Here is a 26448-nt window from a genome sequence, read left to right on the forward strand (position 1 = left end):
ACCGGTCGAGGCTGTCGATGCTGTCGAGGAAATATTAGTGATATTCAGATCTATAAAATGCAATGAACATATAGTATATTGTAACATATATTACTCATCTTCTTTGAGAGGAGGTACTGAACACATCCACGCCACATCACGTAGTTAATTTGCTGATAAAGTAACATTTTGTGCTACCTTGTGACGTCATGGTTCAATCAAGCGTGTTTGCCTACCTCTGGGCGTAGTGGAAAATATACATGGCAATGAGCAGCTGGTTGGGCAATAGTGAGGTTTTCGCGGGGCTGGCCCAAACTAACAGACACAGAGGCACAAAGAAAGAAGGCATCTCCTGAACGAACCAGGCAAACTTGGCATTGACTGGAAATCCATATTTGCTGTCACTATATCGCCCATATCGGAGCTTTTCGAAAAGCAAAATAACGAAAACCCCGACTGCCATGAAAATCATACAGTAAGCCATGCAATCCAGAATGTATAACTCCTCATCTTCCGAAGAGAAGAGCCCGAAGAGGACAACCTCCATCACGGAAACTCGCAACAATTTTATAATATTCTGTACTACTAACTAACACTGAAGCATTTGCTATGTAGAGTAACGCCCGACATGGACAACATCACTTTATGATCATAACCAATCGGCTCTTGTACATATAAGGTATTGGAGCCTATCAGCCAATCAAAACGCTCGATTCTACACCGACCGTATTCAACTTCCCTAGTTGTCACTAATAAATAGTAGAAACATTTACATATCCTTATTTGAAATATAACATTTCATATGGTAAATTTCATATTCACAATGTCCCGAAATGCTGTAAATATAAAGCTTTTTTTTTCTGGCATATTTTATGGCCACCTCTCAAGGGGTCCTCATTCACGTGCGTCAGCGGCACACGTTTCGAGGATACACGGCACAACAGCTCATGGTTGAACTGACGGTGGATTTCTATTTTTTTCCGAGTTGCAGGTCACGTTTCTTTGCATCTGGTCATCATATTGTCCCACAGACTTCCATCCAGAGCTGTACGCTGTTTAAGGATGGGGAAGAGAAGCAGGCAGAGGCAGAAAAATCAAACTGCTGGAAGGGACAACAGAGACAACTTGTTTCTGTTGAAGGATTAAAGGAAGTTATTGTTTACTTGTTCTCAGACTTGTTTTTGTTGAAGGATTAATGGAAGTTATTGTTTACTTGTTCTCAGACCGTGTCCATGACCCTCTTTTCTGACTGTTTTTCAGTAAATACAGTTTCCAAGCTGTCTGTTTGAATTGAACCATATAATCTAATCTCGTCTAGGCGTTCCGGCTCACCTGGCATTACCACAGCTATGGTACCTGAGCCATTCACTGCCGAGGACTGAAATAATTTAGAAGCTTCACTCATTGTTCACTGAAATACTAACTGCTAGAGTTTGGTTTGAGACGAGGATAATTTGGACGGTCTACAGACATTAATCGTGGAATACCTATAGTACTCCTTTTAAGAGCAACCTGAAATATATATGAATGAAAATGCAGTCAGTGCAGGCCATTGAATGCATTAAAACAGCAATTAGTTCATTTGTCTGTCTTTAAGCTCATCATGTGATTTTTATTTGCTGACAAAAAATATAATGTATTTTTCTGTAGTGCTTCTACTGTTTTAGTTTTATTTTTGTGTTCATCATAAAACAGTGGGTCAAACTAATAGGTTTTGCCAAAGTCTTTGTTGACAAAATTAACTCTGACCCCTGGCGTAAGTGATTTGTCCAATTAATTCTTGTCTCTCTGTGGCCACGATATGTTTTTTTTTTTTATTATCCAGTCAATGGAGGCTTAGTTTTCTTGTCTTCTTCTTCTGCTTAATAACTGACAGCTTCTAATTGGACATTCATCTCTCTGTCTTTTTAACCTGATGTCGTTGGGAGCATTGCCCTGGTCAGGCCTGATCTGGGATGCTAAGTAGGCTTGGGCCTGGTTAGTACTTAGATGAAGGACCACGTAGGAACACCAGGTGGCTACACCCAGCTACTGGGGTTACAGGCACTAGTCCACTCCATGTGCCGGTACAAAGCCTGCATAAATGGGAGGGTTGTATTGGGAAGGGCACCCGGCCTCAAAACTTGTCAAATTACATCTGCAAATCACAGTAGCCCACTGTGGTGATCTTAACGATGTGGAGCAGCTGAAACAGGGATAACAACATGTACTGCTCTGGATTACATGCACAGAACACTGTAGCCATAATGCTGAACATGGATGCAGTGTAACTACATTTGTCAGCTGTGTTACATTTAGAATATTCATATATGTATTATACTTATGGCTTGTCTGTAGTGTTTTTTTTTTAACATCTTAACACAGTATCAAGGGCACTATCACGTCCCTACTGTTCATTTAGCCTTTGCAACAAAACATTGGCCATAATGAAATTTAACAGCCATTCATCCTTTCTTTTATTTGGTGAAAGACTCATTGTATAAATTGTTTAATATGTCTGTACCATTATTCTTTTTAAAATACTATTATTCACTTTTGCATGTCTCCTTGAGCACCAGATGGACTAATGCCTGCACACTGCGCTGGTAAGAGCGTGTGTGTGCTTGTGCGGTGGGGTGGAAAGTGGGGGTTAAGCAGAAGGATTGCTATCAATTGATGCTGACCGTACCTTAGACCCCCAAATCCACTCGCCTTTGTTCTGTTAAGAAGCTTTGGAGGTCTCTTCATCCTCACAAATTCAATTTAGACTTGAGCGTTTTGTACATGTCGAGAGCTCTAATCTTTCCTTTTGACAATCTCTCTCTTTCTTAACAAGTTAATAGATTTCAATATGCATTGCCATAGATCCATTTGATCCAAATTCTGCTGTAAGCGCACATGACAGGGCCATTCTTATAGACTCCACAGCAACAGGTATAAGTAATACTCTCTATGTAAGCTAAAAGCAAGATTATTACTGCAGGTTCTCAGTGACATTTCAGATCTCCTGAGAACTAACAGCAGACTTCGCTCTTCATCAAGCTTCTTCTAAGAAAGCGCTATTGGAACCTTTGAAGAGATTCAGCCATGGAATCAACAAAATGGCATCAGTTCTTTATGTAGTAGCTGTATATTGGTGTTTCTTGTTATGTTCTGCTGTATTTTCCAATGAAATATCTCATCATGAGCCCGGACAAACTCCTCGTAGGCTCACTCAGAGAATGTCAGGAGAGTAATTAGACAACCTTGAATCTGATCTACTGCGGTGATGGTCAGTCAAAGCTTTGTCAAGAAAAACTGTCGTCATTTACCCATCTTTACTAAAATCATTTTCTGTGGGACCGAGCAGAGAGGATAGCATCCCTCCCCTTTGTCTGAAATACCACTGCTGTCTCGCACATTACTCAGGTGACTGACAGCCACAATTGCCCAGCCAGCAAGATGACCAGGCAGTGTCAACAGAAGTCTGAGTAGCTGTGATGATACTGTATGGTGTGATGATGTGGGTGTTACAACATCAGCAGTTTATGATTAGGCCGGTGTTTTTTCCTTTATCATAATTTGTTATGGTGTTTTTTATGTGACACACAGGCCTGTCATTGCATTGCACTGAAAACAGTAATTTTATTTGGATAGCTTTTCTTTCCAGAGGACATGTGACTTTCTTTTATTTCCTTCTTTTTTCACAGATAAGGTTGATTGGCTTTGGTGATGTTTTTTTTGTTTTTGTTTTTTGCTTGACTGTTAAAACACTCAAATTCAGCTTCATTAAGATGTCTTTGGATTTATAATTTCCAGATCAGACAGAGATGCAGTGTCAGTTTTCTGGCAACAGCTAAATGACTGTCACTTTCATGAATGTGTTAGAGGATCATTACAATCAGCATGATACTGTATGACATAACATTAAAGTTACATTTAGTTTTCTGTTTTCATCCACTTGGGGCAGCAGAACAAGGTACAGTGTGAACATCAGTGTTTTATCACTTTGTAAGCTCGATTTGATGAAGTTGTTAGTGAACTAGCCTGGCCTGATTACACATCTACCAGTAACTCAGCAACATTGTCATTCATTTGGAGTCATGTTCCTAGCCACTTGCTTTATGGTCAGCACATAATGATTGTTCCAGTGTAGATGTAGGTGTAGGTGTTGATTTACAGTTCAGTATCAGGTTTCTCACATTAAACCACAACACTAGACAGATGCATGATTTCTGCAGAACTGTGTTTATAGTCTTTCATGTACTTGTGATATGAAAGCAGTAGGATGTGTCACCTTGTTTCATTACTGAATTTGTGATTATTTCATGCTTATTTTGTTTCTGTGAAAAAAGAGTGGGGGTCGTGACATCTAGGCTTTGGTTTTGCTAGATGTGTTAATGAAAAGGAGGAGAAAACTGAACCTTCTGTGAACTTGCTTCATGTCATCTTTACTATCAGAACAGAAAACACACACGGGATCTCTGTAGCCTTGTTGTGTAGTTACACTTTTGATGAGGTGCATGTGAGCAATAATATTACCTATGGCATGCAAAGCCTACACAAGTAATTACTGTAGGTATGGCTTAACCCCTTAATGCAGAAGTGTAAAAGATGTTTGAGTTCAATATTCACTGTCCTTTTTGCTCTGTTTTGATCTCCAGTAGCTCGTGAAGGAAATGCTTGTTGTTTTAGCTGCTAAAGGCTCAGCTATGTTCCCCTGCTGGTCACTAGAGTAGCTTTGTCTAATGGCCACTTGGTGATGGACAGGGGCAAACAGAGGGTTTATCTGAACATTTTCACTGAAAACAGCTGCTGCTGCTGCTTGAGAATGAATCAAAACAATAAAGTTGTGGGCCACAACAGTCTGTTGGAACCACAATATCAACAATACCCAAATGTACTCATGTTTTATTTATTTATCATTCTTGGGCATTGTGCCATTATTTATTTATTTTTTATTATTTTTATATGGCAAGTGGTTTGGGGAGAGGCGGACAAGAAGGAGGGAGGAGTCGACCTGTGACATAGGTAGGCAGCCAACCACTGACATTGCACACATACTGTGCTTGTATGGCGCACTGTACTATAACCATTTGGTTATCAGGGCACCCCAAATTACCTACAACTTAAAAGAGAAAAATAACACCCAAAATAATGAAAAACAGCAAGTTCACATCTGGTCTTTGGGGGTGCTCTGAGAAACTGAGAAATTAACTGCCTGAGGTACACAATAGACGTGAATGCTTATTTTACATCACTCAACCGAGAGCATTATTTGTTAAATGCATTAATTTATGGAGTAGGAGTGAGCTGCTGCCCCAGGTGAAGGAGTTTAAGTATCTTAGGGTCTTGTTCATGAGTGAAGGTAAAATTGAGTGTGAAATTGACAGGTGGATAGAGGCAGTATCAGCAGTGATGTGAACGTTGTACCGGGCCATTGTGGTGAAGCAGGAGCTGAGCCAAGAGGCAAAATTCTCAATTTACCAGTCTGTCTATGCTCCATCCCTCATCTATGGCCATGAACCGTGGATAGTGACTGAAAGAATAAGACTTAGCCTTAGAGATAGGGTGAGAAGTTTGGACATCCGGAAGGGGCTCGGAATAGAAGCACTGCTCCTTCACATGGAAAGGAGCCGGTTGAGGTGATTTGGTATGCCTCCAGGGTGCCTCCCTTTGGAGGCCTTCCGGGTATGTCCAGCTGGTAGGAGACCCCAGGGCAGATCCCGAACACACTGGCAAGATCATATATCTTATCTGGCCTGGGAAAATCTTGGAATCCTGTCAGAGGAGCTGGAAAAGGTTACCGGGGAGAGGGACGTCTGAACTACCTTGCTGAACCTGTTGCCACCTCAACCCAATCTCGGATACATGAAAGAAAATGGATGGATGGACATTAATTTACCAAATATGCATTGCCACCTTGAAGTTATTTATTTCTACTCTACGGTATATAATAAAATCCAAATACAACAACACAAGCGCTGGAAGGTGGTGTTTATGCAGATAATGCAAACGGGGTCCATATGTCACATTCAGGGACTGCAGGCCAGAGGGTGAGCTTTAAAGATAACAGAGTCTCTGTCTCCCAGGAGCAGCTCCTGGTAGTAACTAACTGACATGGTTCTTTTGGCTGGCTTACTCCTTTGGACAATATGGATAGTCCCTAAAGTATTTTTATTACTTATTATGATTGGCAGCTTAGACAAATAACATGGCTTCACCAAATGCAACATAGACTTGTTGCACTGGACCTTTTACAAAAACATCTCATTCACCCCAAGGCTATAATGAAGTGGCTTTTGCTAATGAATTCAGCTCACTTTATTTGTGCCTTTGTTTCATAATTTTCATCGACACGTGGCTCCTTTTCTTTGCAGTGATTGGCTAGAGCATCTTTTGGATTGGAACTGCAGAGGAAATTCCTAATGCGACACAGTTGAATATTTGGTAGCTTGAAATTTGAAACCATGAATTATTCATTTGTTCTACTCTAATGAATGTGAAAAGATTTTCCCTCTCTTTTTTATAATCTGTACAGCTGCTGTAACAGGACTCTCTTGCTGTGGGAACTTACAATAGTTAGATTTCCAGCAGGCCTTGTGATACCTGAGCAGACAGGAACAGGTTGAAATAAATGTTCAGTGCCTGTGGAGATAGAGGAACTTGAAAGCTTTGCAACATATTTAATTATATTTCAGGAAGATTTACTAAAAATTACACTGAGGGCAATATATCATGTAGTTATGTAGATTTTCATCTTGGTCTCTAAAATGTGAGTAATGTATCAGCAGCCCATAAAGAAGCAATCGCCAACATTGTGTCTGGGAACTCAGGAAGAGGGAATCTTGATAGTTTGAAGCATGACGTACATTATAAATGATCTGCTGGACTCTAGGAAGACAAATGATGACAGAGTAATGCACCATGATTGATATTCTGAATTTGTGCTAAATCACAATAGTATTGCCTTAAAGGATATTAGGGCAGACACTAAAACCAAATTAGTACATTTCTACTTCAGACATTGAAAATTTGATCTGAATGGTCCTTGATTTATCACTTACTTATTTATGTATGTGTTGGTACTTGCTCTGTGGATTACTTGCTGATGTAGCCAGAATCTCTGTAATTCTTGTCTGGACAACAGTGGTAGCTTATTGTACACTAATCAGTACTTATTCAAATGCAAACCCCTGTTGCTGCTGCCAGAAACATAAAACACATTAGTCCCTCGGAGAGTTTGTTTTCCGACGAGACTGACAAGACACACCGTGTTTGTGGCTTCGAGTGCAAAGTCTTTTTTTTTTCTCACTTTGCTATAGGTTGAATTTCCATAAGGCTTCATTCAAGGAGAATATAATTGTTTTGTGATTGTGATTGATTGTGCAAATTTATTGATTATACACTTGCATTCTGGCTTTAAACTGTTGATTCCAAAAGTTAAAATAAAACCAAAATTTTTTTAATTCTTTTTTTGAGTTATCAAGTAGTCTGGTGTAGAATGCTAAGTAACACTGGTGGAGATCTTGTTTTTCTGTAATGGGTAAGAACAATTCAAGGTAGGTCATCCTTAAAAGTGTTTTTGCCATCTCATCTCTCTGTAGTCTCTAACCAGATGAAGAGGGAATTAAAGTGATTGATCCCTTTTAAAGGACGCTGCAGCTTTAAAGTCAACTTTGTCAGCCCTAATCTTTTCATATGAAAATGTCATTGCAAATATAACCAATTTATTCCCTTCACACCACACTTAACTGCATTAACTCTAGTTTAATTTCAGATAAATCTTTGCTTAATCGGTGTGACACAAATTCATATGGATAGAAACAAAAATAATCACAAGCAACTCACCAAGCTTTAACCTGAATTTTGTCAGGTTTGCTCGGCCGCTCTGGCCTCCCTCACCTTTCCTACTCTCTCTTGCCCATTAACACTAATCACGTTCACCTGTTCCTCACTCCCTTATCACCAGCTGCACTTGATTAGGTTGCTCACAATATTACCCGGTTTCACTCCTCAGTCACTTGCCAGTTCTTTCTAGTCACTAGGCCAACCTTACTCTGTGCATTGTCATTGTTTTTGTATGTATTTATCCCCTAGCCAGCTCCTGTTTTGTGTTTCCCCGAAGGACTGTTCCTCCAGACCGTGGCTCCACTCTCTCCTCCCAGGCAGGTCAATGTACAGTCGCCTATCTTTTCCCACTATTGCCTTCATCTCTCTGTCCCTACCTTCAGTAACCACCATCACCGTCGACCAGCCCAGGAGTATCTACAGGACTACATATCATTTCCCTCTGTGTTTTTGTCATTCCCTTGTTCACTGTACATAATAAATCATTGTATGCACCGAAGCCGGCTACCTGGGTCCGCCTCTTTCCTCGTTCGCACACTGACTGGTGCGAACGGATCCTAACAGCCAGGACAGGTTCCATTGGCCTTTCTCCGTGCACAGCTTTTTCAGAATGTCACTCACCAAGCACAAATATAATTTATTGTACAGCTGTAGTTTTGGCACTGTCCAAATGAAAGAAAAATGAAAAGGATTCAGATCAGCATATCATATTGTACATGACCCTCGCAAACAAATCCTAGAAATATTACTGTTGACAGGGCAACTCCCAGGCTGACTCAAACAACACAGGCTGATAAGCTTACATCTCGCGTAGAGCATGGATCTCGTCACATATTTCTGAACCCAACCTGAGTATGAGATTGTAGTGACCGAACTCAACCTGAACCCGAACATGATTTCTAAATTTTTGTTCAAACCATCAGTTCCAACAGATCCCGTCAGGCTCGCTTCAGGTAGGCTATCCACCACCTAGTCTCGCCTGAGGCTACGGTTAGAGGGTACATTGAGCCGAGACACTGCAAAATGGAGAGAGGGTTGAGAGTAACTTACTGTCAATGCAGACAGGTCAGTTCAGTGTACAGCCAGCTCTGACATTAGAAATTTAGGTCCATATATTCCAGAGAGTATATCAACTCTGCATTCATTAATGGCATAAAAGCAAATCAAAAAATAAATGACAAAATAATCTACTTCATAATCTACTGTAGACCTGCTGGTTCATTTATTTTCATGACTAAAAATAAAATATTTCAAAAAAATCCCCTGTGATTTTTTCACAAATCGCACCCTGGATATGTCCATGCCTGAAACTGATCTGCCACAGCAATTCCATAGAGATGGCTAGAATGTCATTTGTGTTCCTCAGACTACTGAAAATTACCTTTGAAAACCCCAAACCAACATCTCTGTTCAAAAAAACAATGTCTGAGGTGGCTAGGTGTAGTGTACAGTGGATTTTAGCTGAGACTCACTGCAGAAAACAGCTGCCCACTTTGGGGGCGAAAGGGACTGAAACATACAAATAATTTCCCATAAAATAAGCTCAGAAATTACATAGGCTGCAGAGCTGAGTCATAATTTTTTGTAGGTTTTAGACCTGGAGCTTTAATATCCCCTTGACATATAAAAAAGATGTTTAAAGACCTAAAAATGCAGACCAGTGTGAAATCATCAACCTCATCAACATCAATAATCAAGTAAATGTCATTTTCAAATATGACAAACAGGAGCCTGGTCTGGACTAGTTTAATAGAAGAAAATAATAGAATAACAGTTCATGGAACTATCCGCAGTTGAAAATTTGGCTCAGCAGAACATTTCATGGATGAGCATATTTCACTTTTGAATGAGCTTACTCTTGAATTTCAATACATTTCACTTGTTGAAAAGTTTCCACTTTCTCCAGCAAGTTCCCAAAGGAAGCTGTTTAAAGCAATGGTCTATGTTTTCCTCAAGCAACAGCGCTTGCATAATACCCAAGACCTGTTACTTGCTTTTCCAAAAAATCCTCCTCAGTGAAAAATATTTGCCATTTGCTCTTCTCAAGGAAAAGACAAATTTCCCTTTCAATGTTGTGCCAGCTACTGAATGTAGAGTGTTTTCTTTGTTGTGGCCAGTGCAAGCAGGGCTCTATCCACCTGCAGAATCAGTCTTATTGTGATAGCTCTGTTGGAGTCTGTGTAGCTACAAACCAAATTGCACTGAGTAAATGGCCTCTGTGGGGCCAGTGTAGACACTGAGGTCATTATGATTAGTTTTGGTGATCTGGAAGTGCATGTTTGTGATAACTGACTTTTTCCTACTAATAAATGTCATCTCTTGTGGAGGGCCATTTCCATATTCAGAAAAGCGGGACTAATCTTTGTTCCTACACTACATGTCCTATATACTCTTATGGCTAATTGTATGGACTGTCTCCTTTGGGGAGGAGGCACAGTTGCGCAACACAGTAGCCTTTCAGTCATATGAACGCTACACTTTTGTAGCCCTCATTCTTTGAAGGAGGTTACCTCTAAAATGGGTCATAGTTACAGACACAGTGAAGCTGTGAGGGCAGCTGTGGCTCAGGAGATAGAGCTGGAAGGTCAGCGGTTTGATTCCCCTTCTCTGCAGTCCACATGTTGAAGTGTCCATGGGCAAGACACTGAACCCCAAGTTGCCCCCAATGACCAGGTCAGCACCTTACAGAGACAGCACCACTATCAATGTGTGTATCTGTGTGTGTGTGTGTGAGTTGGCACCACAGATGGCTTGTGTGTGTAACATACTTGGCCAATAAAAGAAAAAAATAAAGGTGCTGCATGAGCAGCTAGAAGTCATTATGAAGCCTGTAGTTCCCCTTCTAATTGAATCTAGTTGATTTTCCAAGTTTAAAGTAGCCATATACTTGTCTGTACCAATAACAATAGGTAAACTCCATCAGGTACTACCTGCTGACTTTCTAAGAATACTAGATAAACAGAGTGATACTCCAAGAAAAGTGAAAAGAAGTCAAGATTTTGTTTTCTCTCTGGCTGGGCAACATCACTGTCATTAGGCATAGATGTATACACATAAATGTTTTGTCCAGGCATGAGAAGTGTCTGCAGCGTGGTTCGAGCCTGTTCAAGCAGTAGAAAATGACTTTGGGGCCTGTTTTTGGATGTTCTGTTGAAAGAAATCTCACAATCAAGCAACACATGACATTTCATAGGTGAGAAATTACGTTACAGTGTTTGACTGTTACAACTGGGATGACTTCAGTATTTAACAGTAAGAAATTATTCCTCTAAACTAATATATTGTGACTATGGTTGTGCTTTCTGTGTTCTTCTTACCTGTGCAGCAGTTTTATAAATGCTGTGCCTGTGTTGTCAAACTGGTGATTTTTTTATTTTTTATTTGCTTGTGTTTTGCCTATTTGCACGTCTTTTAAGTTGTAGTGGGTTGAGCTGAAATGATATGTTGATTTATGATATGTAATTTATTTTTTATTTACTGTTGATGTGTGACTCACAATTTTAAATGAAAATATAGAAAATAATTCAGTGCCAACGTAATTAAAAATAGACTTGTAAAGCTTGAGAAAAATGCATAATATCAGTAGCTGTTGTAATTATGTTTGTTTGATTTTTCTTAATTCAATATTTGAAATAGAGTAAAATTACTGTATATCATTGCAGCCATATTACAATGCGGCAGGGAAAATATATAGTTAGAATCTAATTATAAAGGGTAAGCTACTCTACTGCTATCTTAAATATTTATTATAGATATTTTACTGTCATTATCTACAAATATGTTTTGATATTAAAATCCATCTCTCATGCCATAAATAGGTTTCTGGCACTTATAAGGTAGGTATGTAGGTAGGTACTTTATTGATCCCTCAATGGGGAAATTTCAGTGTTTCAGCAGCAATGGAGAACAAACAACATAACACCATGAGAAACAAACACCACACACATATCTTGATAAACAAATTTCAGTACCTCAAGTAGAGAACAGACAGCATAAGACCATGAGAACAAGCACTGCACACACATCCTGATAAATAAATTCCAAGTATAGTATTCCAAAAATAGACAGAATCAAGTATTTGAATAATCAAGAACAGAATTTACATATATGCATATTAACCATGCATGTTACCCCAGGATTTGAGTATTGCACCTCAGATGACTATTACATAGTCACTCATACTTTCACCTAGCTTATCCCTGCAGTGATGTATTGTATAGTCTAACAAACCAAACTGATGGAGAATTTGGTAAATTCAGCGAGTAGTGGTAAATTTAATTGGGGATAGACTCCCCGCCTTCACAGACATACAGGGAGACAACATGGCACATTGACGCATTGCCTTAATGAACAGCAGTGGATCAAGCAGCATCTACAGTACATTTATCTATGGTTGTTAGACAGTGATGTTAGCTCAATTAGTTTTCATGATAAGTAAAGCAGGGAGAAACACTGGGTTCAGTATCTTAACAAAAAGTTATATTTTTTGGCTTCTGCATTTCTACAAATTTGAAGGTGACATGTCTAAAACAAGAAATAAAACATGAACATGAAATTTAAACATGAAATTTGTTTTATTTCTGAGTCACATGTCTGTCCTTGGAGATAATGAATGAGTAATAATCACAGCCCTGTATAGTGTAGGACTATACATTATGTATTATATACTATTTTATACCACCTATAGAACTATTATAGGATTAATGTGGGCAGTATTGAGAAAAAAAATCAGACTGATAAAGATAGATGTGACATAATAGATCTCTGTTGGAGTGGTGTGTCTGTTCAAACACGAGCTGAATTTGTTTGATCTTCTCATGCTGATCCAGTGAGCCCATATACAAATATTGCATTTGGGGAAACAGCACTGTTACCAGCAGTAAAGTTATAATGAAAGTTAATCGTAAACCCATCCTGACAAAATGTTTATCCAGGGGTTTCTACAGTCCTGTTTACCTGATTATTACCTCTGCATTACTTTGACATTTGTAACCAAACCTCCACTTGCATTTTCATCAGTGAGATCAATATATCAAGCCATGTCCCATGCCATAACTGAAGGAGCAGGATAAAAACCTAGTGTGTCTTATTTCTCCCTCTCCTCCTCCCCTGGCCAAATGACTTGTGGAGGAAATAGCAAGTAGATTCCTCTTAATCTGTGAATACTCAGTCAGTGGGAAACATGCTTGTTTGTTGGGCTTTGTGCTTTATCACATGCTATGAATTAATGTGGTAGTATACAGTAATCTCATCTTCCATGAAATGCGTGTGGACAGATATATATGATTGTTTGTGTGTGTGCTGTTGTTCTGATCACTCTATGTGATGTATGTACAGTATACTCAACATAAGGATTGGACCTAAGTGGCCTAAATCCAACTCATTGTTAAAATCTTCTACAAATTGTTACAAGAGACTAGTTCATAGATCACCACCACCTTGGTGTGGTGGCATCAATTTTTCTGCACCAACACACTCAAGCTGGGAAACAGGATGACAACAACAGAGCTGCTGAAATATCTGCACACCTAATGGCTGATTTGTGCTCTGAAATTCTTCTTCTTACTTGCTGAGATGTTTTTTCCTACATAGATTTTGGAGCATGAGCACTGTAACATGTATATGACACTATGGCAGTTTATGCATGATCTGAAATTTAGCTGAAATTATATTTGTGAAGTTTCCTGTTGTCATGATAGTGGCACAATAAACACAGCTCGTGCTAAATGCTTCACTTCTTATAACAACAGTTCTAACAAGCATAATAGATTTTGCAGTCTTTTAAAAGTAAGTACAGTAGAAGTGGAATTGTTCAAAAAAGATTTTAAAGAGGAATTGGACAGTAAAATGAATCAGTATTTATTTACCAATGATTTAATCTTTGAGTTAGCTTCACTGGACAGGGAAGGCCTTCTTTTGTTTCTCTTGAGACTTTATGTAATAGTCTCTCCCCTTGTCACTCACTTTATCCAGCGCTTCTAGAAATCACTTGTCTGGGTGACGCTGAGAGTGCAGTCTTATAAGAGTGAAATACTTTGGCAAATTGTCCTTATTCTGGAGAGCTGGTTTAAACTTTTTTCCAATGGAAATGGGTCATACCTATCTCACCCAGTGTTTAATGTGAGTCTTACTATACAACTTGAGCAAAGTGTATTATGTGCATAAACTTATGTTTTGCACTCACAATTTTTATGACATAGTGGAAGATTGTTACATTCCAGATTTCATTACAATTTTATTACATTATGCACAGTTATTTGCACAGTTATTTTTTATGGCTTATTACAAATGGTAATGGTCATAGTTAAAAGAAACAAGATTGACTTTCTGGAAACTGGAAACAAACAGTGGTCGTCTGTGTTAAAGCCCATCCATCCACCCCATCCTCCTGCCTATATGAACTTTGTCGCTAAAGAACTATTATACCATTATAAGGAACCTACTGAAGCGTACCTCGCCGAGTAACACACATCACACGTTCTGCCACTACACTCAGTTTGCTGTGGAAATGTGTGTTTTTTTTAGCTTAATTTCCGCACCCCTCAGGAGGTAGTACTAAAATCAAGTACGAGGAATGGCCGGGGGGCATGCCTGCAGAGCAGTCGCTGGTGATTGGCTAAATGTCCGCACATTCACACCTCAAGCATAAACATTACAAGCACCACACAGCTGACTGCATGTGTGTGAGAGAGGAGCAGCCCCTCCCTTCTTTAAACAGAGACCGACAGAGAAAGTACAGTGAAAAAACAAAGCAGGACAGTCTGCGTCAACCCCAGAGGCTATGTTGGTGATGGTTAAGGGAAGTACGGGTTAGACCGCTTGTTAGGTTCCACTGCACTATATACTGGTGGGTCTTACACAAACTAGCGGTTGCTTAACAATAAACATGTACTGTATATGAGTTGTAATAAACTACTTATGCCAGTGTTTTTATATAGAATAGTTTTGGTTTTTCAAGTGTGGTGTGGCAAGCAAAAGCACAGGGCTTTAGAAAGGAGCTGCCCTGCTGTAAGTCTATTAACCATGAGTGTCCATCTACTTCTGAAAGCTAAAAAAAGAGAAACGGGCAGTTTACAGTTCCATTTATACTGTAGGTATGCAAAGGATGCAGCTGTGAGGTTCATCATAACTTAACTACAGGGTGGAGAAACATACTGCAACTCTCTCCCAGTAAAATCAAAAGCTGACAAAAGGACGCTCAGGTTGTTTGTGTGCTCTTTCTTTGAGAGCTAATATTCACCTCACATTAGAGGTCTCCTTCACTGTTTACATGCCAAAATTTCATGTCTGTTTACTGAGTCTGTATTGAATTGACAGGATGTTAGCTTTCAATATTCTCCTCCTTCTCTTAGTCAGTGGTGTAATATGCACTTGCACAGTGAGTGACAGTCTGCCACCTGAGCTGCAGCACTACTCATGCTCCCTTGTGGCTGATCGGATTAAAGATGGACTGAGTCAGGAGGTTTTTCTGGATATTTAGAGCCTGGCACCTTCTGAAGCCTATACAATGAGGACATACTGTGTTATACTTAGTATTAATGTATTGAATAATTACTACTATATGGACAAAGGTTTCAAGCTGTTAGAAGTCTGAGCCATGATAATATGACACTAGGTCTATATCTGTGTGACTCAATCTTCATTACTGAATGTTATGTTGATCATGGCACCAAAAAAAGAAACAAAAAAAAAGAGAAGAAGGTCAAAAAGAAAGGCTTAATTACCTCTCACAAGGCTGCTGAAGTTAATTTCTGTAGTCACGTGTCTAACCAATGACTCAGAGTGTAATGAAGTGGAACACGGTTCACCAGGGTTCACAGGACACCCTGCATCCTCTTTTTTTTATCAGCCTGGTTTGGCTATTCCAGAGTGGGAAACTAATCATCACTTAACACTAAACCAGGCAATATTTCACTCTGGATACATGCATTTATCTGTGTCAATATTCATTCCTTGTTTAATCATTTCTCCACAGCTATCTCAATATCACGACCTAGTAAGAGAGGCCCGGGGGGTGTGTGTGTGTGGGGGGCATTAATTCTGCTAAGGTGTTACAAGATGTTACAGTATTAGGGATTATCCCTGACAGTTTCCCTTCTAGGCACCATTAGCCTGGCCTCATCCCATTTGGTATTTCCAACACCTGCGACCACCATCCGCTGGGCACAAGAATTATTACCATTGTATTTTTCCTTGGGTCTATAAATTAATCATGGGGATCACAAACAACTACTTTAAATTTCTGAACTGTGACCAAGAAACACAATCTCCCCAAGGATGCTGAGGACCTATGCATCTTTACAACAGAGTTTTGCAATCTGACAGGATCACAGCGCCAGCTTCCTCACTTATACCTTACAGGACTGTGGTCTCTGCATTTCCACACTATGCATAATGGCTGCTCTCTATGGCTAAATGTACCCAGGGTCCTTGAGTCTGACTTAGAATGCTAAACAAACAGGGACTTATGTGTGAGTGGACGAAATCAAGTTGATCAGCTTGAAAGTGAAAGTGGACAGATGACTACAACAAACATAAATTAACATTGATCACTGGGCCGAGCATGTCAAGGCTGCAGGGGCTGGTTAGACAGCCTCTGCAATAGATTGTGATGGTTCCTGTATCCTCACAGTCCACTAGATACCAATGGCTGCAAGTCCTCATTAAGCATCCTTGCAGTGGCAAAGTGATGTCTTCAATTAATCACTGAATCGGTGGGTATTAATGTAGATATAATGGTGATACCTAGAAATTATACATCAAATAATGCAGCTAGATTCACTAATCATGCTATGGTGAGGAATAAATGCTGATTGTTACAAGCTTTCACAATTGCTGAAACTCAAACTCAAGCTCAAAGTGGCATAAACATAATTATAATAGATTTATAAATCACAGTGGCATTTTCAAGATAAGATTTTCATTTGAGTCTGATCTGACATGTTCTGAGTTTCTCTGCTCATATGGCACTTGACAAGTGCATGTGAATTTTAAAGCATATTGATTTAGAATGACTTACAGGTGCTGGCCTATAACATTATTGATTGCAGATAAGCATTTTGACAAAGTGTCTGGAAAACATTTCACATTGATTTAAAGTTTCTCAGATCCCTAAGTAAAAGCCTTGCAGCTAAGTGTAATTACCATATGCAGCATTGTGTCATTCATTTAGCACCTATTCATCCAGCATTTAAATCAACATGTAAAACTACCTTTGACTTATAAGACACCAGCAGTTTACTGAAAGAAGAGAGCTTCCCCTCTCAGAGGCCTGAGTAGGTCAAAAGAATTCAGCTTCTGTTGGTAGAAGGATAAAGTTTCTCCATTTGGTTTTCTCCAGTACAGGCAAATATATCAACCCAGTGAGTCTTGTAAGATAAGACATCAACCAAATCTTCCATTATTGATCAGGCCTTCCATATTTGATTGAGACTCCTGGCAAGACTGTGGGTGGGATGGCAAACAAAAGGCAGAAGGTTAAAAAAAGTGAAAACTAAATCAATAATGATGACTGACAAGATGAAACTTGGATGATCAGCATTGTGCCCTCTTAGAATGAATAATGGAAGGCAGAATAAATCTGCTTCACACCCATCTTACATCCTTCTGTCTGCAATTACAACTTACTACAGGAAATGATAAAAGCTGTTCATTTGGGTGATTTCATTAGAGCTCCTAGAAGTCTGCATGTATGAAAACAGTTTTACATTTAATTATCATTATGTTTTATACAAATTCTCAAATTGCAAGACTTTTGTCAGTCATGCTATATCTACTGTGTATATTTTATCTGCATTAGATAGCAGGGGTGCAGCAGTTCTGTATGTACATTTAGGTTTTGGGAGGGAATTGAGACAAAAATACCATTTGAGGTGAAATGGACAAGTGCATACTGGGATTCTGAAAACAGCTGGAATCAGTTCCTGTACTGATGTGGCTACTTATCAAAACAGTCAGCAGCTGCAGCAACAGGATTTGCAATGTGTTGCCCACAACACATACAAGTAATACCCCCCTACCCCATCACTGGGGTGATGTCACAAAGATAAACTCACTTTAATAGGCTATGTGGAGGTTTTACACACATAAAACCTCCATGGTACTTGTAATGTTATTTGAGAAGGTTGGTTAAATAATAAAAGCCTAATTTGTTTTATTTCTGTACCAGTGGCAATAGATCCTGGCATCACTACCAGTGGAATGAGCAGTTTGGCCACAGAAGGCTTATTTTTTCAGCTTCAGTTGTTTGTCTGAATGCATTCATCCTTGTCCCTGCATTCCCTGAGTATGATATATAGGTATGTTTAATAAATCACACATTTTGCTAGAGTAAATATGTTGAACCAACAGCTCTTAGAAAGCATAACGATACATTTTTTTCTCCTCTGTTGCTGCTGCTTTTTTGCTTGACTTGCTCCTGGGAGATAGTGTGACATCAGTATGTATACACTAAATATCAGCTCCACAGTATTAGCTGCTAGCTGGCCCTTCGGCATGGGATGTTGGCTCTGCTTATTTGGTTGAATGAATTATTAATGGCTCACTGATTTTTCATAAGTTCCAGTCAGTTTTCTTTTTTCAGTAGGCTTCATGTAGACTGCACCTTCGCTTCTCCGCTGTGCTTATTTTTTCAACGGCTTATTTTCTCCCACAGCCAAACGGAGGAGCATTTGCCCAGGAAATATTCTCCTCTCTGGCAACTGGATGAGAAGAAGGAGAATCTTTGACCTTGGAAAATGAAGATGTTGTTGCCATGGGAACTGTTAATCCTTCTGTCACTCAGAGAGTGCCTAGCTGGTGAGATGCCAAGTCAAGTCGCTTTTCATGACACACCTGATATGTGTACATCTCTCACAGGGAGGGTTTGCCTCTGTCTCACACTTGTTTAGGTTATCACTTAATTTGAAAGAAAATGATAGCAGATGCAGAGGTGATTTTCATTTAAGTAGCTTTTTTATGTGGGCACAAACTATGGCCGATTTGTAAAATTAGTGCAAAACATGGCCAAATCTGAAGACTTCTGTCAGGTTTTAGGGTCTCGGCTCAGCATTTCAGGGAGAATAAGAACATCAAATCCAGATGTTAGAATTTATTCTTGTTATGTTATGTTGTTATCTGTTATGTTCATGGATGATGTTGTCTCTCAAGATAAAATTAAACAGTTTTATGCTGTTCTAAAGATTTACCATTATATTCACATTTTAATTCAAATTAACTGCAACTATAGTTAAAAAAAAATTTTCAGAACGCCTGACTAAATGTGCATCGATGTTAAATTTACATCTGAAAAGCGACTAGTGTATTTGAAAAAATTAATGTTCTCTTGCCTGTTCATGTATCGTTGTTTTATTATGCAATTGTCTTTGTTTATGTTCAACTGCTGCCACTTACATGAAATGTAGCAAGCATTATAAAAATCCACAATAATTCTTTTTTTAAATACTACAGTAACATATTCTGTACTCCATCCTCAGAAAGAAAGATCCGTGGCATGTGCTTTTCACTGAGAGAAAAGCAGAATAGCATTCACCGTATCCACACATTGTTTGTGGATAAGGTGACCTGTGTAGCCTAGACAACCAAGGGAAATTTAACATTGACAGTCACATTTGATGGATATACTGAATACTGAACTCAAGTCAGACATTTACAAGTCATCAAGCAAACACATTTAACTTTATACAACATATGGACTGGGGTCTGTTGTGTTGTTATTTATGTTTTCATTTCTTTTGACTTAGCATTTCATCTTAGGACAGCAGTCTCACTGAGTCATACCTATGCAGACTGTAAACAGAAGAATAGAAGGGTTTGCACGTGGCTGCACTTCACATGCATAAACCCACTTGTATGCATCAAATTTGTATGCATCCCCATAAAGCATAATTAAGTGTTAGTGTGCTAGTGGTCAGCCCAGTTGGTGTGTTTACAGTGCAGCATACACACGAACCAGCAGATTATTTCCCAGGTGAAAAAGCCCAGCTGTTAAAGGTTCATTAATTTGTTTAATTTAAAGGACATTGCAAACTGGGTAAAAATGAAGCACTTCCCTCAGAGGCTGGGGAAACAAGGCCCTTACCTGAGGCAAAAACTTTAACTCTCATTAGGATGATGATGACGGCAAGGGAGGGAGCACTTTATGTCCTAGTCAAGGTTAGAGATGTAAAAAAAAACATCCTGTCAAGTGCACAAAAAGAAAAAGGAACAATTTTTAAGAGCAACACTGGTGTGCAGCCCGACGTATGACATAGCGTCAGAGGAATGAGTGGGAGGACACCAGTGTGTATGTCTGTGTGTGAGTGGAGTGTGGATCTATTGAAGAAATGTTAGATTTCATGGGAGTAATTAGTGCAACACTGGTTAATTACTCCTGTGTATTGATAGTCTGGCTGGAGCTAACCGAAACAACAAGCTCGACTGAGCAGACACACATGCCTGAGCAACATGCATATTGACAACAGGCTCTCTAATGATTACATTATAACCATGGTAAGCTGATACTCTGATTATAGCCACTCTTATGTAAACACCTTAACCAAGTTATCCTACTTGTATTAGGTTCATAATGAAGAAATAACATAAATAAATCAGCCAGCTGGAATGCTTGTCAATCTGGCTAATTACTGGTAGTACAGCTTAGACTGGTTTGTGTCTGCGTATTGAGTCTGTGCATGCACATGAAACTTCTCAGTGAACCAGATGTAAAGTGTGGGTTTAAATGAAGAGTGGTAGATACAGTCCTCAGTGAAATTGTTTTTGTAAACTGATCATTTTTGGAAAAGCTCATCATACAGCAATAATAATTTAGGCATAAGACTGAATGAACAGTACAACAGTAGTGATTACAGCTGTTTAATTTTCTGTTTTTTGTAACACTTCCAGGTTACAACATTTAAAAAAGATAAAAATTTTGGGAAATTTGTTTCTGTAAACTCTGTATACTTGAACTGAACTCTCTCCCACTGATGAAATTACTTCTGTGCATTAAGTGGTCTGACTATGAATGAAGGTGGGAAAATAAAAGATAGCTTCATGAATTGTGTTGTAGATTACATACGATATACCAGTTAGCCAGGATGCTACAGGATTATCTTTAGTTAATTGCTATCTCATCACAGTACATTATCCACCTTGTGACATGTGCACAAGAGGGTTTATTAAATGCAGTTGGCAGCTAATTATATGGGTGTAGAGTTTATACTCAGTTGAGTGATTTATTTTTGCATTAATTCTCTGTCATTTCCTTTGTGCGAGTGTTCAGCAGATGTGTTTTTTCAACAGAAAACACACGGCACGGTCCTGTCTTCACACAGGAGCCCAGCGACAGTATTTTCCCACTGAGAACAGATGATAATCAGGTGTTTATTAATTGCAAAGCAAAAGGAAATCCTCTTCCACATTATAGGTAAGTGTTCTGACTGCTCTTTGGCTTTCTACAAGAGGGACTACAGTGTGTGGCATCAGTGAATGCTCCTCTAAGCTGATTATCATACCAGCCTCTGTTACTATGTTGGCTACAGTTTTAACTGAGTGTTTAACTGTGTCATTCATTATGAAGTTTTTCTTAGGGAATGCTTTCTGATTCTTTTCAAATTGTTCACTTTTATTTTGTGATTTATTGTATCTACAGGTGGAAGATGGATGGCAGAGAAATAAACACAGCGTCAGATCAAAACTACAGCCTTGTAGAGGGGAACCTGTTAATCAATAATCCTCATGTTATCAACCATTCAGGAGTCTATCAGTGCATTGCCACCAACACATTTGGGACCATTGTTAGCAGGGAGGCTCAAGTCCAGTTTGCATGTGAGTCCTACATTGATTTTTCATTTTTCAAATTGTTACCTCTGCAGTGGCGGAACAACGTAGCACCGGGCCCAAGTGCATACTATACTACCGGGCCCGCATCCCATAATTCAGTTCCTATAAAAAAAAACAATCAATTGCTTGTAAAAACAACAGACTACCAACCATCTTCCATTGTATAGCCTCACTATAATCAATTAGAAAATAGCACATACTCACACAAGAAAAAAATGAACATCAATCAAACAAAAGGCTATCGACACTGTAGCAAAAGCAAAATATAACATAGTCATACAACAGCTAGATAACACCAAAACAAGTGCAGTCCAACAACTATTAACACTATATGCTAATTCACACCGTCTAATGTTAATAAGACACACACAAAAACTGTGTTGCTATATTGTAACTTGCAATCAGTTATGTTCCTTGGTATAGCCTCCCTTGAATCTATAAGAAAATAGCACAATATTCATGCAAACAAAAATAAGCAACACAGAAAGGTTGCAGACACTGCCATTGACATGAACAGACAAGTAGTCAACAGTAGAGTGAAAACTGGCGTATTACATATATACGTGTAGCTGTACAAGCAAAATAAATATCATTGTGAGTGCATGAACAATTACATTTCACCCCAGCGTCTGTACATTTTTTAACAATACCGAATGTAGACACACACAAAACTGTGTTGCTACATCATTGTTACTTGTATCTCATCAGCAGCTAGAAAATAATGACTGTACTCAACTATTTGAAAGACATTCTGCTGGCCTTGTTCTATGCAAAATTTCCCATGCTCTGCCTTGTTCAAATATCTTGGCTTTATAATTTTCAGATGTGGAAAAGTCTATTCTATGGCTCTGTGGTAATGAAAGATGATTGCTGTGCTGCCACCCAGGGCACCCTCTGTTTTTTTTTTTTTTTTTTTTTTTTTTTATAGCTAATGTTAGCTCATTTTTGCTTGCAGTTGCTGACAGTAATGCAGAATAAACCAAAAAAGAATCTAGTTTCTTAAAGTTCCACTCCAGGAGCATTTTAATACTTATATTTGCATATAAAATTCTCAGCTATTAACAATACATGGTCTAACACATTTATTTCCTTTAAAAAGGTCCAGTGAACCTCTGTAATAGGCCTCAACAGTTGCCCCTCATTGTGCATTCCAGGATCTATGAATATACAAATATATGCAAATGTGCCCACCTCACCCACCAACCCAACACCTCCACCGCCACTTCCCCCGACATAGACCGGTGAACTTGCAGTATCAGAATGGGATGTAGAAGGGAAAACTGAAAATCCTGTAGCAGTTTATGTTTGAGCCTCATACACCCATTACATAGCGGTACTGTGTAAAAGAGATATAAGTCAGATGTGTTTACAGTCTGGCTGAGAGTTTGACACCATGTCTTTATTTTTTTTAATTTTCTCAGTTGATCTAACATGTAATCTATCAGGGAGACTGGATTATTAGCAGAACGCTGTTTGCACGCAGTTCGACTACTAATAGTGTACGTTAGTGAGCCAAACTTGGTGTTTTATATTGCTGTTGATACTACAGTGTGTCTACTACATCCCATAATGTTTGATAGTATATCAGTATCTTTTTATTTTCTCACATGAACCAAAACATAATCTAGTAAAATTACCAGAGAACTGAACACTTGCCGTGCTGTATTAGCGTCAGCCAAACATAACTGTTAATATTACCTTCCAACACAACACGTCTACTACATCTCATACCATCTCATAATGTTAAAAAATATGTCAGTATTTCTTTATTAAGTCAGCTGATCCAAAATGTAGCATCAATCTAACATTAGTAGGGTGCTAGGAGGGTGCATTTGATTTAGGTAACTTTGTATAATCTGTGGGTGGCACCGATCCAGCACCTATGAGAAGGTAAAATGGCAATAACCTTAATGGAAGCATATAATTAGTCCCTCAGCTGATTTAGTGTTGCTGTACATGGTTGGTTTACATTGTTTGAACATTCACATTGTCCTCAGAGCCTGCCTGAGCCTCCAGATGATGCGGGCACAGGCGCAGCCGCATCACTTGCACCCCCTAATGCTCTGCTACTATACCTCTGCCAAGATTTGAGGTTATGTTTTTGTCCGTGTTTGTTTGTGTGTGTGTTTGTTTGTTAACGGCATAACTCAAAGAGTAATTAATACATTTTAAAAAGTTTTTTTGGAGACGTAGAGTATGGGCCATGGAAAAATTGGTGCTGATCTGTATCATGATTTGTATATAGGAATATTTTAAAAGATTATTCACCATTATTCAGTGCTGCAAAGGCTGCTGACTATATGTGAACCCCGCTTGTGGCCAATGTGCACGGCTGCACCGCTGAGCACTTATGGAGAAAAATCCCTGAGTTAGTGACAGCTGCCCATTTGCTGTCAATGGAAACCAAGTGATGTCATACAGTGCACCCTGCTCTTCGAGGCAGGAGCTGAAGGAGTCCAGTGGGGCGACAACCCACAGCTGTTAAGGTTTAGACCCTCCTCACCAGGAGGATGAGGGAGAACTGAGATAGGACTCGAAATTGCTGACCCAGGTGCTAGTAAAAAGCAAAGTAGGGCAGAGATGGTGGAGGAGACCAGGACGAACGCATGAGTAGAGCAGACTAATGGTTGGAACCAGGAGAGTAGGAGGATCAGGACGGACAGGTGAATAAACAAACTAACCAGGAGGATTGGTGAACAAAAAAAGGAAATCCACAGCACAGGAACTGTCAGCGTGGATATCAAAATTAACGTCTAGCTAACCAAATTGAAAAAACATAAAGAGATCCACAGCACAAGAACTGTCAGCGTGGACGTCTAGAGACGTATAACATAAAATATATAACCTACGTACAAAATGCGATCCACAGCACAGGAACTGTCAGTGTGGAAAACAAAATGACTTACAATACATACCACGAATATAGTTCTGTTACGGAGTATGCAACGATGGAGGGTCTGCCAGAGGTATAAATAAGGAGGAAGGTAATCATCGGGATGCACCCCAGCTGTGCACACCGACAAACGAGTCGCTAATTACTGAATGCAACACAGCTGAGGTGCAGATCCCGCAGGTTGAGAGAGCAGGGGAGAGAAAGGCGGAAGAGAGGCAGGTCGCGTCGAGCGGACCTGACAACAGCTGGGGAAAGATCTGCTCTATGCAGTGACAGCCAGGCGAGAGCTGATCAGGATTATCTTTATCCCAGCCAGTAAAGTCATAGATTTTGAGCCAGGCTCAAAGCTGTTATAATTTTCATCCATAGGGCTGAAATTATACCACTTTATTAAGTTTTGGCATCTTTTCAGGCAACCAAGTAAACACTTAGATTGAGAATAGATTTTAATGACTTTCGTCCTGTTGTTCTGACATCTGTACTGGTGAAATGTATGGAGAGGGTGGTTAGTAAACATCTTACTTCAGCTATAGCAGATCATCTGGACCCTCTACAGTTTGCATATAAGACACACAGGGGTACAGAGGATGCAGCTCTAACTTTGGGTAATATGGTTACAAGTCTGCTACAGTGAACAAACACTTATGCACTGATCTTGTTTTTTGATCTGATCTTCAACACAGTGAGGACACACATCTTGCTCCAACAGCTATTGAAAATGGATGTGACTGGGAAACTGATTTACTGGATCAGAGACATTTTTAGCTGATCATCCACAGAAAGTCTGTTTCAATGGTGTGACTTGAGATGAAATTACAACTAACACTAGGGCACCCCAGGGATGTATTTTATTGCCTTACTTTTTTGTGCGTGTATTAATGATATGCAACTGCAGGACAATAGTGTCAAATTTCTAAAATATGCTGATAACATGGTTATGCTTGGACTTTTTTTTCTTAATAAAAATTATGACTACTTTGCCCAGGTACATAAAGTGGTGGAATGGTGTAATAATTGTTCTTTGTTGATTAATGTGGAACTTATTTTAAACAATACAGGCCCCACAACAAAAATTCTACTTTGAAATCAGGCTGTGGAAATGGTTGATGTTTTTAATTGGATCCCATTTAATTATTTATATGAAATAGGCATGTGCAGGAAAGCTCAATGTATTGCGGCCGATCCAAAACACCCTCTGTATTCAGAGATTGAATTGATGCTTTCAGGATGACAAGGGTACCTTTAGCAAGTAAAAAGATATATAAAGGTTCATTTATACCAAAAGCAGTACCCTACTGAGGAAGTAACTGCAGAAACAAAGAAAAAAAAAAACAAAACCCCAAGACAAAAACCACTGGGCCCACAAACAAGAGTCCAAAAACAGGCAGGAGACCAGAGAGGCCGCTCGGGAGGACGACCTTGGGACCAGGCAAGAGACCGGAGAGGCCATTCGGGAGGATGACCTCGGCGCCGGACAGAGAACCTGGGGGGTGGCCTCAGGGGCAGAACCACCAGACTGGACTGCAACTTAAGTGATCCCATCCCCAATGTTAACAGGAAGAGACTCGGTGGGGGCATTGGCGCTGTCGACGAACCCCTCTGGAACTGGGAGAAGGGGGTCACCATCCCTGTCTGCGAACCTCTCGGGAGCTAGGAGAAGGGGGGGCGCCGTCACTGTCAGCAAACCCCTCTGGAACTGGGAGAAGTGGGGGTTCATCAACCGTCTTCGTCAAGGAAATCCTCTGGGGGAAGGACTGAGGCGACGTAGCAGCTGTCGACCCACCGAGGAACAGGAACAGCAGCAGCATCGATGGCATTGTCGGTGCACCCCTCAGGAGAAAGGGCAGAGGTGGTGTCGAGGCTGTCGACCCACCAGGGACCAGGAACAGGCTCAAAGGCGGCATCAGTGCACTGGCCGACCTGCTCGGGAACAGGAAGAAGGAGGG

General features: G+C 39.7%; 1 protein-coding gene across 2 annotated transcripts in view; it reads left to right on the plus strand.

Annotated features, from left to right (window-relative positions):
• cntn6 (contactin 6) overlaps nucleotides 1-26448 on the plus strand; it is a 165949-nt gene that overhangs the window by 85089 nt on the left and 54412 nt on the right. For both annotated transcript variants that reach the window (XM_020592952.1, XM_020592951.1), the window contains 3 exons: nucleotides 18443-18585; nucleotides 21070-21193; nucleotides 21419-21594. In XM_020592952.1, coding sequence (XP_020448608.1) covers nucleotides 18525-18585; nucleotides 21070-21193; nucleotides 21419-21594 — 361 coding nt within the window. In that variant the 5' untranslated portion in view covers nucleotides 18443-18524. The remainder of the gene's footprint in view (nucleotides 1-18442; nucleotides 18586-21069; nucleotides 21194-21418; nucleotides 21595-26448) is intronic.

This window comes from Monopterus albus, unplaced genomic scaffold, assembly GCF_001952655.1.
Source record: "Monopterus albus unplaced genomic scaffold, M_albus_1.0 scaffold18.1, whole genome shotgun sequence".
Taxonomy (NCBI): Eukaryota; Metazoa; Chordata; class Actinopteri; order Synbranchiformes; family Synbranchidae; genus Monopterus; species Monopterus albus.